At 35.4% G+C, this 20,147-nt stretch overlaps 2 protein-coding genes across 2 annotated transcripts; one reads left to right on the top strand and one right to left on the bottom strand.

Moving 5' to 3' along the window:
* Nucleotides 1-1,706: 1,706 nt before the first annotated feature.
* Nucleotides 1,707-11,725, bottom strand: si:dkey-69c1.1. Its single transcript, XM_087298067.1, has 4 exons — nucleotides 11,496-11,725; nucleotides 3,681-3,821; nucleotides 3,451-3,545; nucleotides 1,707-3,307 (listed from the first exon to the last, which is right to left on the bottom strand). Exons 2-4 carry the CDS (start codon nucleotides 3,733-3,735, stop codon nucleotides 2,939-2,941), a joined length of 519 nt encoding a protein of 172 aa, XP_087154193.1. The 5' UTR covers nucleotides 3,736-3,821; nucleotides 11,496-11,725; the 3' UTR covers nucleotides 1,707-2,938.
* Nucleotides 11,726-14,724: 2,999 nt separating this feature from the next.
* On the top strand, nucleotides 14,725-18,792 carry grcc10 (gene rich cluster, C10 gene). The gene is made up of 4 exons (NM_212646.2): nucleotides 14,725-14,778; nucleotides 16,799-16,887; nucleotides 17,670-17,846; nucleotides 17,922-18,792. Exons 2-4 carry the CDS (start codon nucleotides 16,836-16,838, stop codon nucleotides 18,059-18,061), a joined length of 369 nt encoding a protein of 122 aa, NP_997811.1. The 5' UTR covers nucleotides 14,725-14,778; nucleotides 16,799-16,835; the 3' UTR covers nucleotides 18,062-18,792.
* The last annotated feature ends 1,355 nt before the right edge of the window (nucleotides 18,793-20,147 follow it).

Genomic DNA, 20,147 nt, shown 5'->3' with positions numbered 1-20,147 from the left:
ATTTAACAACATAAAAACAGTGGACCAATTGGAGCAATTTTCAGAGTGACTGCAACCAGGGCCGGCACGTCCATAGAGGCAACCTAGGCGGCAGAATAGAGAGGGCGGCAATCCCGACACTACCCTCACCTCTCGCACCCTCAGTTATATCTCAGTTATATCCATGTCTGGGGCGCCGTCCGTGACACTACCCTCACCACCCGCCGCCTTTGCCACATCTAGGGCGGCAAAATAGAGAGGGTGGCATCCCCGACACTACCCTCACCTCTCGCGCCCTCAGTTATATCTCAGTTATATCTGCGTCTAGGGCGGCAGACCGTCCTTTGCCTAGAGCGGCAGTTCAGCTTGCTGACTGCAACTTGACGTAGGAGTTGACGTTTGCTGTTTCACGTCCGCCATTTTCAGCATGTTAGTCAAAGCGATATCACCAAAGGAATACCCTTGCTCTATTTTTAGATGTAAGGCCCACTGGGCTCAACACAAGATCAACATTCATCACATGATCGATCTAATCGGAATTATTGTTTTTAACTAAGTTTGTTTGTAGGTAGGTTTGCAAACGTGTACTTTTCATGGCGTCTTCCTTAAACTTCAGCCGTTTGCATTACTTGCGGTCACAGAAGCTCCCTGTGATCTTAACTTGTGCAGCTGGAAAGTGCGAGCACGTTACCTCACCTGAGTGTCCCTCCATTGGAAATAAAATAATGAACTTGCCTGCAGGTCGCCCTCTGCGACATGCAGCATCATGCCATGCATTTTAGAATTCTAAACATAGGTTTCTATCAGGGTACACACACCGGCTCTTCAAGTCGGTGGCTTTCTGCGGCGCCCAGCCACGATTAGGGACACTTCATATGTCTGTCAGGCCACAGAGCGCCATCTGAATGCTTTAATTTTAAATAACATGTGAATGTCCGTGTCTGGTGTGCCATGTCGTGGCTCTGAGCGGCGCATCTGGTGCCTCAGTCAAAGTTAATTCAGTGTGCGTGGTTATTAGTCTCTGTGTAAAAGCTAGGCACTTTAAACTAGCACACACTTGGCTGTAAAACTATACAAAGACACAAATGATTGTGTACTCTCTGCTTGGTCTGTGTCCGAGTCGTACATGTTGGCATCTTGGCTCTGCCCCCTTGTTACGTTGGGCGGGAAGTCGAAACTAATTTTCATGTGAAGCAACACTCCACTAAAACAGCAAGCTGTGTACACACCCGCCAAAAATAACACTTTTGAGAAAAGAACCATAAAAAGAACCATAATATAATATTAAATCTTAAAAAATGGGATAAACTATATGCCCTTTAAAGGTTGGGACAGATAACAGTTCAGTAGAAGATGATCTCAGTGAGCACGAAGTAGTGTACAAATGAAGAAGATCAGATAGATAGTTATGAAGAGCTTGTTAAGAGGAGGATTTTGTATATGACAGTGAACAGGGAGACAGTGAAGGTGAAAGAAAATTGGAGTTATGTGATCAGAAGTACATGAGCAGGTAACTATCCTAGCTGCTGAATTCTGAATTAACTGTAGTCTATGAAGTTGTTGATCAGGAATGCCAGATAGGAGAGAATTACAGTAATCAATCCATGATGTAACCAAAGCATGAACAAGCACTTCAGTACTATGTTGAGATAGTGAAGGGCGAAGTCTTTTTGGTTTTTGTCACATTTCTCTTTGCACAAAACTTTTTTTATTTTTTTTTTGGCCCAAACAAAGTTAGTGCTGTGCAGTTTTTGAACATGTCTTTGCACAACACTTACCTTTTCATGCATGTACAAAACTGCACAACAACTTTTTGGCTGAAACTAAGTAAGTGTTGTGGAGCTTTTTGTAATTTTCTCTTTACACAACACAAACTTTGTGTGTATGTGTGTGTGTGTCTCAAGCAAAGTTGGTGTTTGCAGCTTTTCACCTCACATTACTCTTTGCACAATCTCTTTGCACACTAACTTTTTGGCAAACAAAGTTTCCAAAATTTGCCAAATTACAGGTGGAAATGAGAAATATCTCTAGCCATAACATTATAAGGTGTTCAGACGTTCCTCTTTAAAAGAAAAAAAGTATCAACTATATGCAAATTGACTCAAATTTGGTTTATCACCAAGGAATGTGTACTATTTAACAGTTTACACACAAAATCATATTTTATCCCACACATTTCTGCAAATAAATACCAAAGAAAAAAGGGTGTTCAAAACAAGATAACCATACTATTTTTGAGTTATAGGGGTGAAAACTTTGTGGGACAAAACTAAAGAAAAATCCCATTATGGGAGAAATCAGGACATCTAAGAGTAATTTAAGCACCGTGTTACCCACAAACAAGGTGCAGTACATCTCTGTAAGAGCTGGTGGTGCTTGGTTTGGCTAGCTGTGTCCTAGTACCAGTACCTTGCCCCGGGCCCATTGGAGATCTGATGACACTGTGGTATCCTTGCCTTTTGGCGGGATTAATAAATGAATAATTCGTTTTTTCGCAACACAATTTTTGCACTTACCTTTCAACATACAAGTTAGTATTGTGCAAGTATTTTGCACGTTTATTTACATAAAACTTTGTGTTGTGCTTACTCCTTTTGCATAAAACAAATTTCTTTTTTGCACATTAGTTTTTGTTAGCTAAAATGATAGTGTTGTGAATGCAATTTTTGGCTTGGCACTGTTTTTAACACAATAATATTTTAGGCCAGAAAGTTTTTTTTAAACGTTTTTTATTGCATCTTTGTCTCCTTCACATTCACACTCTCCTCATCCTTCTCCTTTTGCTTCTTCTCCTCATCATCGTTCTGCTTCTCCTGCTGTCTCTTTTCTTGCTTATTTTTCTCTTCCCCTCCTTTGGCTTTTCTTCCTCCCCTTCGGTTTCTTCTTCCTCCATCTCCTCTTCATTCTTATTCATCTCTTTCTCTTCATTTTTTTTCATCCTCTCCTCCTTTATTTTCATCTACTTCTCCTCCTTCTTCTCCTCTTTTATTCTGCTATTTATTTTTCTCGTCCTCCTCATTCTCATTTTCATATTTTCCTTTTCCTCCTCCTCATTTTCTTTCATCTTCATCTCTTTATCATTCTTATCCACCTCTTCCTCCTCTTCATTTTCTTTTAAACTCTCCTCTTTTATCTTCATCTCTTCTTTCACCACCTCCTCCTGTTTCTTTTCCTCCTCCTCCTTCATCTGGCTATTTCTCTTTCTCCTTCTCCTGTTCTTAATCTTTTCCTCCTTGTCCTTCTCATCATTTATCCTCATCTCCTCCACTTCCTCCTCTTTGTTGACATGCTCTGTGTTCTGTGTATTCATGTCATCTTTCTCATCCACCTGCAGAACAAAACCAAACTTAAGTCGGTTCACATATAAGCAAATATAATTTCTCTCACTGATCCTAAAACAGACTCTTGATATATTGGTAAAAGCATCAGGAGAACATGTATTAAAATAATTGGTCATCTTTATGTCCTCACCTTTATTTTGTCATTCACACAACTCGCTTCATTATGAATGATGACAAGAGGAACCTCCAGACTCTGGTCAGACTCAGATGGGCACAGAATGTCATCTGTCAATAGAGAAATGATTGCAGTTACACAGTTTACACAGTCATTCTCAAGGCCTTGTTAACCATGGGGAAGGGGAATTAAAAACACTTAGTATTCAGGTAAATATTTATCTAGCAATAAATATGATTATTTACTATCAGAGTCTGCAGAGACAGAGAACTGCTTCTCAGTCTGGCCAAAGCAGGACATCCTAAAGAGTTTTCTGGCAGCTTTGAGGAAATTGGCCACTTTACTCTTTTTCCTCTGCGTCGTTCCCTCATCCTCCCCCACGTAATCTATTAATAGAAATGATTGTAGTTTAAACAATTTTTAGATAATTGCTTATGAACATTTACCATAGTTTTACAACAGATTAAACCAAAAGAAAAAAAAGCACATGGCTATTGTAGATAAGCCTTTATTACCACAAATTCACCATGGTTTTGCTACATTTACCATAGTTTAACCATGGTATTTGTAATAAAACTGTGGTTACATTAATGATCATTTTTACTGGATTTGTGTGATAATAAGTGTTATTTTAAGAAATTGGAGACTAAGGGCTTTATTTTAACGATCTAGGCCAGGGGTCACCAAACTTGTTCCTGGAGGGCCGGTGTCCTGCAGATTTTAGTTCCAACCCTTATCAAACACACCTGAACAAGCTGTTCAAGGTCTTGCTAGATATACTTGAAAAATCCAGGTATGTGTGTTGAGACAAGTTGGATATAAACCCTGCAGGGACACAGGCCCTTCAGGACCGAGATTGGTGACCCCTGATCTAGGCAGTTGTGCGGTTTTCTCTCAATAAGTTCTGGGTGTGTTTTGAGCATACCGTGCATTCAGAATCATCTCACATTCCCTTTAAGAGTCAGCGTTTAAGGTGCACAACTAACGCGCTCAATTGCACAGTTTATTTTTGTTCCTCAAAATAGCAACGCGCCAACAATGAGTCTTAACACACCTCATTCTGGACTGGAACACTCATGAGTCCAAAGTGGTGCAAATGGATCTACGATTTAAACAATGTGGTGCAAAACGTGAAAATTAGGGTTGTGGTGGCTTAAAAATAGCAACAAATCGTGCCAAACACATCTTGTCAGATAGAGCCCTAAAGATGTATCAGAAAAGCTGAAAATGGGCTGCCACAATAATATACAGAATTGTTTTACCTAAAATACATTGTTAACCCTTACTGTAGATTATGCAGTAAATAACTGTAAAATAGCCAGTGTTTTGGTGTAATAAAAGGAAACAGTATTTTACTGTAAAAGGAGCAGGATTTGTATGAAATTTTGTAGTGTAAAGAATAAATTACAGTAATTTGCTTTATGTACCCATTACAGATATTTACTGTGATAATAAATGGTAAATTACTGCTCAACCATTATTACCCCATGTACTCTGATGCTTTATGTTGCTATATATATATATATATATATATATATATATATATATATATACTGTTCGGTTTTGGTATGTGTATGGTCAGTATTGAGGAGAAAGTGAAACAATGCATTGATAAGCATTGATAAATCTCTGTGTTTTCTTTGGTTCCTTTTATGTTTTTAACATTGAGTATTAGGAGTCAACCAATGTCAATGTCACAGATAATTAAAAGGTAAAGATATCGACGAGATGCATTTAAAGGCAAAAATATTCACACAGAGCAACCAAATTATAACAATCATTTTTTAACTTTGTTTACTTTTCTATAATTAATCTAATTTGCCTAGTTTAGCCTATAGTTAAGCTTTTAAATGGCACTTTAAGCTGAATATTAGTATTTTGCTAAATAACTAGTAAAAATGTGTTATTTAAAAAATATCTTAAACAGCACGTACATACATTTTTGCAGAGACTCAATGAATTTGTTTGGAAAACTTCAAATGAAGTAGGTAAAAGTGGCATTAACAGTAAAGTATAAAGACTTTCCTAAATAAATGTATTAATCAGGTTATTTGTTTTTTTTATATTTATATTTTTATTATTATTATTACTACAGGTTTGGAACAACATGAGGATTAGATAATTTATTTATTTATTAAATTTTTTTTTTGCTTTGGATGAAGTTTTTATATTTTTATTTTTTTTATTCAATGATATGTGCATGATTGTGATAAATCTAGGCAATTCCTTTGAAAATATGCTTTGTACCAGGGGTGTCAAACTCCTCGAGGGCCGCAGCCCAGCAGAATTTAGTTCCAGCCCTGCTTCAACACACTACCTTTAGATTTAGTTTGATCAGGTGTGTTTAATTAGTATAACTGCACTGTTACTCTGTAGATTGTGCAGTAAATAACTGTAAAAACACTCCCACAGGCTGTCTGTCTTATTCTAAACAGAAAGGTGTTAGAAAGAGTTTTCAGAAAATGCTGGCCCTTTAAGGGAGTCAGGTGTTTGATTTGTTTACTGCTGAGTGTGCTCTATTCTCTGTCCATCAATTCAGATGTAGAGTCTGATATGTTTTAGGCTTTAAATAAGAATCTACAATGAGTAAGTAAAATGTGTTCAAATGTTTTTGAGGGTTTCTAAAATAAGTAATAAATAAATACATCTTGAACTGTGTACTTGAATTGTTAGCTAGTTAGCCTCTCCTCATATAACTTCTTACATTACTTTTGTTTAAGTATATGCATTTATTGGATATTGCATACTGCCATAATGTACAGATGCTAACAGTTGTATGTATCTTTCTGGCAACTAAGCCAAAATTAAATTCCATCATCTCAGTAAGGTAACATGTGCACATCATCACAGGGAATCACAGGGAATCCACACACAAAAGCTCCACTGTCCGGTCCCAGGATGTGAGTTTGTTGCCAAGTATTTTTCCGAGCTGTGTTTCCACCTATGAATTTATATTAGAAACAATAATAAAGTTTGTTGTCATGAGATAATTATAACAATAAAAGATTGGATCCTTTGGTTTTTCAGTGTTGCCAACTTTATTTTTATTTTTTATAATTATTTAAAACTTTTTATTGAGATTTGACACAGTTTTTAATTATTTTAAACTTTAAAATTTAAAATAATTATGTTGTTTTTTGCTGTTCATTTGCTGATCTACCCTCCTGCAGATTTCAGTTGCTATCCATATCAAACACACCTAAACCAATTAATTAGGACCTGAACACCACTTGATAATTACGGGCAGGTGTGTTTGATATGGGTAGCAACTGAAATCTGCAGGATGGTAGATATCCAGGAACAGGATTGAGCACCCTTGCTATATACCATGGGGGTCAAACTCCAAGTTCATGGAGAACTGCAGCGCAGCAGAGTTTAGTACCCACCCTGCTTCAACATTACCTGTAGATTTCTAACAAGCCATAATTAGTTTGATCAGGTGTGTTTAATTAGAGTTACAGCTTAAAGTCCCGGTCACACTGCACTTTTCTCCCTATAGACTTCCATTCATATGCATGTGAGTACTGCTGACCTGGAATAATAACTCATGCAACAAATTTCATAATTCGCAGCATTGGAAAGTTCAAGCTTGGAGAACGCTGACATGCAAAATCACATCATGTGATTGCTTGATACCAATCAAAGAACAAAACATGACCTCTCTGGCTTGCTTTTTCAATCTCTAATTATTTAGTTTAATATCACTACTCGCTTTGTTTAATTCCACTTCGCAGTGCAGTATGACAGAATTTTGCATGCTCAAAGGTTAATGTGACCGCAGCCTTACTGTGCAGACCTGTAATATGCAAGACAATATTTATATCTGCTGATTTCTTAATTTTGTTATACTTTTTCTGTTCTTTATTTGTTTGGTGCCAAAACAAAATAAAATAAATTTGTCTGAAATGTTATGCCTTCTATTTTTAAATAACAGCTAAGAATACTGATTAATTTTAGTAACACTACAATAACTATATATGATATACTATTAATGTGTATGCAGTATAATGCTGTGATTTGTAACACTACAATACAGTAATTAACTGTACACAGTTTCCAGTTAGTTACCACTGCTGCTCTATTACAGTAATTAACTGGCAACACTGTTGCCAGCTACTCACTGTAATGGTTCGGTTACAGTAAATAACTGGCAACACTGTTGCCAGCCACTCACTGTAATGGTTCAGTTACAGTAAATAACTGGCAACACTGTTGCCAGCCACTCACTGTAATGGATCAGTTACAGTAATTAACTGGCAAATCTGTTGCCAGTTACTTACTGTAACCGAACTTTTACAGTGAGTGGCTGGCAACAGTGTTTCCAGTATTCTACTGTAAAAAAACCCCGGTAAGGTCTAACAGTGTATTAATACCTATGTAAGTACATATTAGTTAAGGCCACTTAATATAAAGTGGGACCAAATTCTTCTAGCAAGTGAAATATGTTTCTATAGCCTATCCATCACTGTTTTAGCAAAAGTACAAGGAACAAATAATTTTGAATTAAAATATTACTTTGAAATGTTGTTCTTTTTATATATACACTGTTAGACCTTACCAGGCTTTTTTACAGTAGAACACTGGCAACACTGTTGCCAGCTACTCACTGTAAAAGTTTGGTTACAGTAAGTAACTGGCAACAGTGTTGCCAGTTAATTACTGAAACTGAACCATTACAGTGAGTGGCTGGCAACAGTGTTGCCAGTTGTTTACTGTAACCGAACCATTGCAGTGAGTAGCTGGCAACAGTGTTGCCAGTTAATTACTGTAATAGAGCAGTAGTGGTAACTAACTGGAAACTGTGTACAGTTAATTACTGTACTGTAGTGTTACAACTCACAGCATTATACTGCATACACAATAGTATGTCAAGGTGTTACTAAAATTAATTAGTATTCTTACCTGTTATTAATTCTTTAAATTAATTAAGTTGTAAATTCTGACAAATTTATTTTATTGTTTTGGCAGCAAACAAATATAAAACAGAAAATGTATAACAAAATTAAGAAATCAGCAGATATAAATATCATCTTACATATTACTGAGAGCCACAGGTCTGCACAGCAAGGCTGCAGTCATACGTTTAAGCATGCAAAATTCTGTCATATGGCTCTGCGAAAAGGAGTGGGATTAAACAAAATATTTAGAGATTGAAAAAGCAAGCAACTGGTCCATAATTTTTGTTCAGACAGGTCATGGTTTGATCTTTAATTAGTCTCAAGCAATCACATGATGTGATTTCGCAGTTCAGAGTTCTCCAAGCTTGAACTTTCCAATGCTGCAAACTGTAAAATTTGTCGCATGAGCTATCATTCCAGGTCTGCAGCATTCACATGCGTATGAATGGAAGTCTATAGGGAGAAAAGTTCTTCTTCTTCTTCTTCTTCTTCTTTCTGTTTTATGGCGACTAACTCATTAAAAAGCATTATCGCCACCTACTGTACAGAATCTTACTCCGATGATGGGTCTGAATATTAGAAAGGGCAACAGAAAGAAACGAGGAGGGAGGGAAAGGGACAAAAAAAAAAAAAACAACTTTAGGGAGAAAAGTGCAGTGTGACCAGGACTTTAAGCTGTAACTCTAATTAAACACACCTGATAAAACTAATTAAGGCTCGTTAGAAATCTACAGGTAATGTTGAAGCAGGGTGGGAACTAAACTCTGCTGCCCTGCAGTTCTCCAGTAACTTGGAGTTTGACCCCCATGGTATATAGCAGGGGTGCTCAATCCTGTTCCTGGAGATCTACGTTCCTGCAGATTTCAGTTGCTACCCATATCAAACACACCTGCCTGTAATTATCACGTGGTGTTCAGGTCCTAATTAATTGGTTTAGGTGTGTTTGATATGGATAGCAACTGAAATCTGCAGGAAGGTAGATCTCCAGGAACAGGATTAAGCACCCCTGGTATATAGCATACTTTTAAAGCAACTGCTAACATTTATCACAATCATATATCCAATAAACACACACACAAAGTGCTGCAGTGAAATGTGTTACTCTCTCCTCAATGCTGACCATGCAAAAAAAAAAAAAAAAAAAACTGAACAGCAAAAAACACAAAATAATTATTTTAAATTTTAAAGTTTTAAATAATTAAAAGCTCTGTCAAATCTCAAAAAGTTTATAAAAATAAAGTTGGCAACACCGAAAAACCAAAGGATCCAATCTTTTATTGTTATAATTATCTCATGACAACAAACTTTTTTATTGTTTGTAATATAAATTCATAGGTGGAAACACAGCTCTGAAAAATACTTAGTAACAAACTCACAACCTGGGACCGGACAGGGGAGCTTTTGTGTGTGGATGGCTGTGTATCATGTTTTTGTGATTCCCTGTGATGATGTGCATGTTACCTTACTGAGATGATGAAATTTAATTTTGGCTTAGTTGCCAGAAAGATACATACAACTGTTAGCTTCTGTACATTATGGCAGTATGCAATATCCAATAAATACATATACTTAAACAAAAGTAATGTAAGAAGTTATATGAGGAGAGGCTAACTAGCTAGCTTTCAAGTACACAGTTCAAGATAACAACAATATAACTTAAAACACAGCCTTATTTTATAAACCCCTTAAAAACATTTGAACACATTTTACTTACTCATTTTAGATTCTTATTTAAAGCCTAAAACATATCAGACTCTACATCTGAATTGATGGACAGAGAATAGAGCACACTCAGCAGTAAACAAATCAAACACCTGGCTCTCTTAAAGGGCCGGCATTTTCTGAAAACTTTTTCTAAGACCTTTGTGTTTAGAATAAGACGGACAGCCTGTGGGAGTGTGTGGTGATGCCTAAATCATTGTTTTTTACAGTTATTTACTGCACAATCTACAGAGTAACAGTGCAGTTATACTAATTAAACACACCTGATCAAACTAAATCTAAAGATAGTGTGTTGAAGCAGGGCTGGAACTAAATTCTACTAGGCTGTGGCCTTCCAGGAGTTTGACACCCCTGGTACATAGCATATTTTCAAAGCAACTGCCTACATTTATCACAGTTATGCACATATCGTTTAATAAAAACAATAAAAATATACTATAATATAAACTTCATCCATAGAAATAAATAAATAAATAATCTGATTCTCATGTCGTTCCAAATCTGTAGTAATAATAAAAAACACAACAAATATCATGATTTATACATTTATTTAGGAAAGCCTTAATACTGTTAATGGCACTTTTACTTGCCAGTTTTCCAGACAAATTCATTGAGTCTCTGCAAAAATGTATGTGCGTGTTGTTTAAGATATATATATATATATATATATATTTTTTTTTTTTTAAATAACACATTTTTACTAGTTATTTAGCAAAATACTAATATTCAGTTGAAAGTGCAATTTAAAATCTTAACTATAGGTCAAACTAGGCAATTAAATAAAATTAATTATAGAAAAAGTAAACAAAGTTATAAAAATTATTGTGACAATTTCTTTGCTCTGTGTGAATATTTTTGCCTTTAAATGCATTTCGTCCATATCTTACACTTACCTTTTAATAAGCTCTGTGGTATTGGTTGACTCCTGATACTCAATGTTAAGAACATAAAAGGAACCAAAGAAAACACAGAGATAAAATAAATATAAAATAGCAACATAAAGCATCAGAGTAGATGGGGCAGTAATGGTTGAACAGTAATTTACCATTTATTATCACAGTAAATATCTGTAATGGTACATAGAGTAAATTACTGTAATTTATTCTTTGCACTACAGAATTTCATACAAATCCTGCTCCTTTTACAGTAAAATACTGTTTTTTTTCATTACAGCTAAACACTGGCTATTTTACAGTTATTTACTGCATAATCTACAGTAAGGGTTAACAGTGTATATAAATGACTTTTAAAATGTTAAGTGAAATGTTAAGTGAAATAATATGTTTGTTTAGATACTATGCCATATAGGCCTTATTCATCCAAAATAATTACAAATGTTTTGGGCCATGTCAGTAGGAAATGGACAGAAAGGGCACTCAGTAATCTTGACTCGTAAATCAAGGAAACTCCTGCTCATTTCACAATATAAATATGACTTACCATCGTTGCCAATGTTAAGCGTTTGCTTGAACTGCGTCTCTTTCTCCCTTCAGAGGATCTTGTTTTTCTTGGAAGGTTTTAGGAAAGAGGGCAGTTTTAAGAGCCGGTATTTTTTTTGGCTTCTCCATGACAGTTGTACTCGTGATCTCCATATTCAGTTCGTTTTTCGCCATATAGACACAGTTTGTTCAGTGATTTATTGTAAGTGTGTTCTGGTTGACTGAATGTTTCTGTTGGAAGAGAACATGTGTTAGTGTTTTGAACGAATATTTCCTTTTGAAGCATGTTTACAGTGTTTTGGTAAACATGGTGTAGTGTGTTCGTTTATTATTGTATTTTGAAAAGAAGTTTAGAAGTTTAGTTTACAATGTTTGATTTTGAGAATGAAATTAACTGTTTCGCCAATTGTGTGTTTTAGGTGTGTTGCTGCGTTAAGAGTTTAGCAAACTTGTTAAATGTATTAAAATAACTGTCATAGCCATTGTAAAAAACTGTAAATATAACTTGACCTAATTACTTAGCTAAGCCTTCAAACTGCACTTTAGTAAAATAGTACGCACTGTCATCAATGCTTCAAGTGTCTTTCTCAAGTGTTGTTTAACGGAAATAATATTTTTAAAAAACATTTTAAAACATAGTAGTTTTAATAACTATGCATAAAAGGAACCATAATATTACAGTTTTTTACAATGGCTATGGCACTTTTTTCAATACATTTAACAAGTTTTCTAAACCCTTAACACAGTTAGCACAACATTCGTCTTCGTGGACTATACAATTAAAACATTTCTTGTTGCTTTGACGCAAAATGCATCCAGTTAACACATATTAAAAAATGTTTCAAATTCTTTTACACACAAGCTCAACCAAGACCAAAACAGTGTAATTTTACAGTCAAATTTACAAATGCTTTAACACAGTATGTCAGAACAGATAACACCATGTCCTAAACAGAACTTATATAGGCTAAAGTCAAAGTGAATTGTGAATTTCAGCTGATATATATATATATATATATATATATATATATATATATATATATATATATATATATATATATATATATATATATATATATATATATATATATATATATATATATATATATATATATATATCAGCTGATTCCCAATTAGAAACCACACTAGGTTTTCCCGATTACATGATCATATGTTCTAAAAGAGGACTCTTGAGGCTTTTGAAAGAAACATTGAGCACATCAAAGAACTTCGTCACCATGTTCAGGTAAGGTTATGCAATACAGTCATTACAGTACTATACACAGTGTGTTTTGCAGTAAACTACTTTATAAACCTGGAGTTCATTAGTACTGTACATACAGTAGATATAGAGTGCAGCATTTACACACTGTGTCTAATTACTTTCAGAGAGTCATGAAGTTGGAGGCCAATCAAGTACTACATAGATTTATGTATATTGACGAGGCCTGGGATGTCGCCGTGGGAGAAACATAATAGGCCAAAGGGTCACAGTTACTGTGCCGGGCCACAGAAGCTATCAGGTGTAATGTGGATGAGAACATGTGGTGAAATGCAGAAGACTGGGCAAAATACTTTGTTTTGTTTTTTATTATAATTGTGGTGTTTTTTATTTTTTTATATCTTGCAGTGATATAATTTTGCAAAAAAAGTCTGTACTGCAGCAATTCTGTGTCTGTATTTATTTTTTACATAAACTGTAAATTTTATAATGCAATTTCTTTTCTTTATTTTTGTATTGATTTTGGCAGTAAAAGAAAGAAAATGCATGCATGTACTAAACCCAACAAAACAAAACTGTAGAGAGGCTTCAAATAAAAGGGCAGAGCTAACACAAACTTATGCAGTTTCTGTAATTTTTGCTGATGATAGTGTTTTTATTTTCAGTGTGTTCTGATTGACTAAATATTTCTGTTGGAAGAGAACATGTGTTAGTGTTTTGAACAATAATTTCATTTTGAAACATGATTGCAGTGTTTTGTTAGACATTGTGTATTGTGTTAGTTTATTATTGTATTTTAAAAAGTAGTTTAGAGGTTTAGTTTTCAGTGTGTAATTTTGAGGATGAAATTAACTGTTTAGCCAATTGTGTGTTTTTTGTGTTGCTGCGTTAAGAGTTTAGGAAACTTGCATAAAAACTGGCATAGCCATTGTAAAAAAAACTGTAAACTTAATATAAAATCTTATTGCAAGTGAAAGATGTTTAAGTAATAGCAAGAATAACTAGATAGTAAAGTTTGTCACACATACACACGCACACACACACACACACACACACACACACACACACACACACACACACACACACACACACACACACACACACACACACACACACACACACACACACAAACACATTTCTTTTAAAGAAAGGCAAAGGCAATTCTAAAGCATAATTAAATACTGGAAATTTGAAGTGTTTTGAAGCTATTAGGTGGAGTACAATTTTCAATGCCAGAAAGTGACTATGAGCATTAAAAGTTATTGTTGCAAAATATAATTTGTCACAATCAGACTAGGCGTCATGGTGGTGCAGTGGGTATTACAATTACCTCACAGCAAGAGTCACTGGTTCGAGCCCCGGCTGGGTCAGCTGGCATATTTCTGTGTGGAGTTTGCATGTTCTCCCCGTGTTGGCATGGGTTTCCTCCAGGTGCCCCAGTTTCCCCCACAGTCCAAACACATACCGCATGTGAATTGAATAGGCTAAATTGGCCGTTGTGTATGTGTGTGAATCCAGGAGGTGTTTTCTTTAGTGTTGTGTTGCAACTGGAAGGGCTGGAGGTTCATTCTGCTGTGACGACCCTTATTTAATAAAGGGACTAAGTCAAAAAGAAAATGAATGAATGAGTAAACTAAATGTTTGTTGAATAGAATTTAATAAATATATGAGAATAAAGCTAAAAAGCATATATTTTATTAATTTGGAAAAAACTTCTTCTTTAAAGAGAAGGATCTCATCTTGTAGCAGGTTATGTCATTTTGCACAAAAAGGTGGAAGATTTACAGTCTTTTGTGAACAATATTAGCCTACATTACTAATAGATGACTCAAAAAAGTGATAAATAACGTTAGATTTAGACTCTAAAATCTACTCGCAATACATTTAGACAGAATTATTGCCGAAAAAATGTAACTGCTAAATTAAGCATTTTAAAGACCAGAGCGGCCAGAGAGGCGTCTGTTATGGGTTTCCCGCGGACACTTTTATGATTGTACCAACCGGAAGTGTGCACGGGTCCGTGTCACAGGAGCGGCTGCGATCGGGCACTGGCATCACCGACGTAAGTATATTTAAAATATTTTTTCGGTGCAAAATATTCATATCCTAATATATGAAGCTCTGGAAATTTGCTCATGCGGTCGTTTCGACTATCATTCATTGCTGACGAATGGATAAGCCCAGCTCTCATTTTTCATAGCACAACATCATATACTTTTCTATATAATTATAAGTATAATGTAATTGAAAGTAATCTATGCAGTTGTTTATTCCGTAGATTTAATGTATTATTTATCATTTAAACCAGTTCCATTAGGTTGCTGATGTTATTTATCACCACAAAAGCAGATGAAAAACAATATGATTTTTTAGGGGTAGGGTACAATGTTATTTTGGGGTAAAGTTGGTTTTATATTCGCACATTCGTTCAAGAGACAACTTGCTCTTATGTTTTACCGTGGTACTTTGTATATTTGGTCTGAATCACAAGCAAGGATAACTTCAAAACAATATAAGCACTATTTGATTGAGTGTGAACTATGCTGTATTTTGCTAGTCATTGCTAATATAATTTCATTATTCAGAATTAGCAAATAATCCTTTCTGAAATTATATTATGAAGGAGAAAGTTAGAATGTGCGAATATAAAAACAATTTTACCACAGTTAATGTTATTTGTAGTTTGTGATGCCAATAATAGTGGAACACAGCTGCCTGTGTTTTCATGTTGATGTTAAAAGTTATTTTTAATGAAATGGGAACAGTAAAATTAATGTTAGTTGATGAGTTATTTATTTCCCAGAAATTCACACTGATGGGTTGCAGCTAGAAAGGCATCAGCTGCGTAAAATATATGCTGGATAAGTTGGTGGTTCATTCTGCTGTGGTGATCCCAGATTATTAAAGGGACTAAGCCAAAAAGAAAATGAATGAATGTGTTTTTTATTAGAGATGTTACGGTGTGAAAGTTTCATATAATGAATATAGTGGCTAAAATGATCACGTTATCATCAATATTATCGTGGTTTTATTTACCAGAAAAGGTTTAGAAATATTGTCACACACACGTAAGGCATTCCAACATGTTTTATATTTAAAAAATGAATAAAACATCTGCAATTCTGCAGCTTTATGCAAATTTGTGAAAAACAATATAAGCATGCTTCTTTGCATTTGGTTGTATATGTTTGTATAATTTCAGGTACATAAAGTGGTTTTTGTGCTTTTATATGTATATTAGATTTTTCTATTACAAGGTATTGTTTTTTTTTAACCGCACTTGGTCAGCCTTATATTAATTCATATTCATCTTGTTTAAGAAAATGCATGAAGCTGCTTAAAAAGATTAGCGATATTCTTCGTAGATTATGGTAAATGTAACTTATTTTGTAATGTGTCATAGCAGTTCATTTCTGAAAGTTGCCATTGCAGATCTGGGTTGTGAATCTCCTCAGTTGTGTGAGCCAGCATGGCCTCTGCCCTAGCACAGCAGCCCATGCTCGTTGACGTTAGACGTGTGACATAAATGTGAATTGTGAGACATAAACGTTAAATTACAAGAATATGCATTGAATTGTGAGATGTAAACATTTAATTGTAAGACGTAAATGTCGAATTGTGAGATGCAATTGTTGAAATGCGAGGCGTAAATGTTGAATTGCGAGACCTAAACGTTGAATTGCGAGATGTAAATGTTGAATTGTGAGACACAAACGAATTATGAGACGCAAACGTTGAATTGCGAGATGCAAATGAGGAATTGCGAGACATAAACCCTAAATATAGTGACATATCATGAATATAGTGGCTTAAATGATCACATTTATCATCAATATTGTCATGGTTTTGTTTAATTTACCAGAAAAGGTTGAGAGTGGAAAAACTTCACACACACTTAAGGCAATCCAACTTGTTTTACAACTGAAAATGAACAAAGCAACTGCAAATCTGCAACTTTGTGATTTTGTGAAAAACAGCATAACCATGGCTCTCTGCATTTTAGATTTGTTTACATATGTTTGTATTATTTCGTGTACATACATTAATTTTCAGTGTGTAATTCCTGAAAGTTGTCATTGCAGATCTGGGTTGTGAATCTCCACCGTGGAGTCAGCCGGCATGGCCTCTGCCCCAGCACAGCAGCCAACGCTTACTGTAGAGCAGGCTCGAGGTAAGACTGCTTTACTGATTTACTGTAATTTTATTAATTATTAAATCCAATTTACGTACAACATCATAACAAGGGAAAACATCAAAAGGTGGGAAAGGAAATAAACAAAAGGATGTAAATGCAGAATTGCTTGATGTAAAGGCTGAATTGCGAGAAGTAAATGCAGAATTGTGAGAGGTAAACTTTGATTTGCAAGGTGTAAACGCAAAAATCGCAAAAACAGAATCGTAAGATATAAATGCTGAATTGTGAGACGTAAACGATAAATTGCGACATGTAAACATTGAATTGCGAGACAAATGTTGAATTGTGAGATGTAAACGCTGAATCGTTAGACGTAAACGTGAATTGCAAGACAGACGTTGAATTGCAAGACGTAAACAGTGAATCAAGAGACATAGATGCTGAAATGCAAGACATAAACGTTGAATTGCGGGATGTAAACGCAAAATCGTGAGAGGTATGCTTAATTGCGAGACGTATACTTAAAATTGCATAGAATTATTAGACTTTAAGTCAATTTTGAACTCAGAATTGTGAGAGTAAACTCAGAATTACGAGCAAAAATTAAACACAAACTCATAATTGTAAGACTTACACTCAGAATTGACTATGATAATTAAACAAAATTGCTTAGAATTATTGGACTTATACTTCAAATTACGAGACGTCAACTCGCCGTCTTGAGGGAGAACCTCAGAGTTGTGATATTCCAAAGTCACTATTGTCTATAATGCGGTGAAAACTGAGCTTCCATACATTAGATTGTGTGTGTGTTTCAGTTGTTCTTAGTGAAGTTATCCAGGCCTTCTCCGTGCCTGAGAATGCAGCCCGCATGGAGGAAGCCCGAGAAAGCGCCTGCAACGACATGGGCAAAATGTTGCAGCTCGTGCTCCCTGTGGCCACTCAGATCCAACAGGAGGTCATCAAAGCGTACGGCTTCAACAATGAAGGAGAAGGTGGGCTTCATTAAATGAAACACGCAAACACAAGCAACATGCAGTCCTTTTACCCACTGCGTTCTGCCTTTTCAGGTGTTCTCAAATTTGCCCGGCTGGTAAAGATGTATGAAACCCAGGACCCAGAGATCGCAGCCATGTCCGTGAAACTCAAGAGTCTCCTTCTGCCTCCTCTTTCCACTCCTCCTATCGGCAGCGGTATCCCGACCTCATAGAAATACACAAAACTCATACAATTGCAATCCGTTTTCACCTTAAACTGTGTTTTTCCCCCAAAATCTAGTTTTAGTCAGTTTTAATACAGCGGTAATGGGTGATTTGAGCTGCGGTGAAGTATAAGTTGCTCAAATCACTAAAGAAATTGTATAAATAGAAGTATAATGTAAAATGTTAAAGTAAATGGTCACACTTTACACAATATCGTAGCATTAGTTAATGTGTTTATTTACTAGCATAAATCTATTCATGTACAACATTCTTAAATATAGTGCAAATATTCACTAATGCATTAAAATTCTAAATTGCACTTGCTCAATAATGTTAACAATGATTAATTAATACTGTAATAAACTCACTGTTTATAGTATTAAGTGCATTAAGTAATGCAGCCTTATTGTAAAGTGTTGCCAAGTAAGCAGGCTAGTGTCGAACTCTTACATTCCCATTATCCCTTAGTTTTCAAAACATGTCTTTTTTCACATATTTATTTTTTTGTATTGAAATGTACTTTGCCATTGCTGAGGTTGAATATTTATGAGGCATGACAGATCTTATGAAAGTCTTATTTCTTTTTTGGATGCCTTTTTGTACGTTTTCCATTAATTATGTCTCATTTGACTATATAATAAACATATGTGTTTGCATTTTTTGACATTTTACTTAATATTTGCAAAACATCATTGTCATGTTAACACTATTTATCTAATAAAGTCATTTTTGAAGATAATGAAATCATATTGCCTCTAATTAATTAATTATATGGTTTGTTAATGAAAACTGAAACCTATGAACTAAAGTTTTTCTACCTTCTTCAAAATCAGATATCAAATAGAGGCCAGAGTTTGATCAAATATACAGATAGACAGGTGTCACGGTGGTGCAGTGGGTAGCACAATCACCTCACAGCAAGAAGGTCGTTGGTTAAAGCCCTGGCTGGGTCAGTTGGCATTTCTGTGTAGAGTTTGAATGTTCTCCCCAAGCTTGTGTGGGTTTCCTCTGGGTGCTCCAGTTTCCCCCACAGCCCAAAGACGTATGTGGTATAGGTGAATTGAAGAGTTCATGCAAGAACATGCAAATAAAGAAACACCAACTGGCTCGAAGAGGGCTGAACCAGCGGCGTTCTTGTTGTGAGGCAACAGTGCGGCCACTGTGCTACCCTATCAGAGAAGGATAGGAGAGGAAGAGGGGATTCTTTAAGACGAAAATGACTAAAGTAGAAAGCTCTGGTTATTTAAAGTGTGTCAGTATTCGTCTGATTGGTGCGAATATATGGAGCTAATGCGGTACCAGCCGTGTTTACATAAGCACGTGATCCTCTCGAAAATTAGTTTAAAAGTAAACCACACTTGAATTAACTAAATTGGCTGTAATGTGGGGAAGAATGTGTATAGGTGTTTTTTTCAGCGTTGGGCTGTGTAAAACGAATGCTGGATAAGTTGGTTCTTTCCGCTGTGGTGACCCTAGATTGATAAAGGGACTAAGCTGAAAAGAAAAGGAATGGATACAGATTAGACAGACTTCACAGGCAATTACTGGAAGGAGGACTTAGCAACAGTTATTTATGAGGACACATGATTTAACAACAGCTCGCACATACACAGCCTTCTGGTGTCAGAGTGTTTGTGTGTTGTTGAACTGGTTAAAAAATGATTAAAGCACCCCTTTACAATCTTAATGAAATTTTAATTGGATTTGACCAGGTCATTTTGTGTCATGGTTACACATCTCTCTCTTTTTAAAAATTGGACTTATCTGCAATTCCAGTCACACATATATATAAGGATCTATGTGAACACAGTTGTTATTTTTGCCTTGTCAGAGTTACTTAAATTAGTTTGATTAACAGTTTCTATTACACCTAGAAAGAGCTTGATTAGTTAGTTCATGTGTGTTTAATTGTGGATGGAACTAAAATATGCAGGCCCTCTAGGACTGAGTTTGGACCCCCTGCCCTAATGCAACCTGCTTGAAAAGAAAATACTGTATTGTATTGTGTTTGTATACCATACTGAAATTTTGTGTATTAAGTGTATTTTATGGTATTTACAGCATTTTGTTAATGATTACTTTAACATACTGTAG

This window comes from Danio rerio, chromosome 20 (assembly GCF_052040795.2).
Source record: "Danio rerio strain M-AB ecotype USA chromosome 20, GRCz13ab, whole genome shotgun sequence".
Classification (NCBI taxonomy): domain Eukaryota; kingdom Metazoa; phylum Chordata; class Actinopteri; order Cypriniformes; family Danionidae; genus Danio; species Danio rerio.
Note: the sequence above shows the minus strand (reverse complement) of the source record. Positions and strands in the feature narration are given on the sequence as shown.

Coding starts and splice junctions, on each gene's coding strand:
- si:dkey-69c1.1 (XM_087298067.1), bottom strand. CDS start 3,735: ATGTCCTGCTTTGGCCAGACTGAGAAGCAGTTCTCTGTCTCTGCAGAC. Junction 3,546..3,680: donor TGTCTCTGCAGACTCTGATA/GTAAATAATCAT, acceptor CTCTATTGACAG/ATGACATTCTGTGCCCATCT. Junction 3,308..3,450: donor GTGTGAATGACAAAATAAAG/GTGAGGACATAA, acceptor TTTGTTCTGCAG/GTGGATGAGAAAGATGACAT.
- grcc10 (NM_212646.2), top strand. CDS start 16,836: ATGGCCTCTGCCCCAGCACAGCAGCCAACGCTTACTGTAGAGCAGGCT. Junction 16,888..17,669: donor TACTGTAGAGCAGGCTCGAG/GTAAGACTGCTT, acceptor TGTGTGTTTCAG/TTGTTCTTAGTGAAGTTATC. Junction 17,847..17,921: donor CTTCAACAATGAAGGAGAAG/GTGGGCTTCATT, acceptor CTGCCTTTTCAG/GTGTTCTCAAATTTGCCCGG.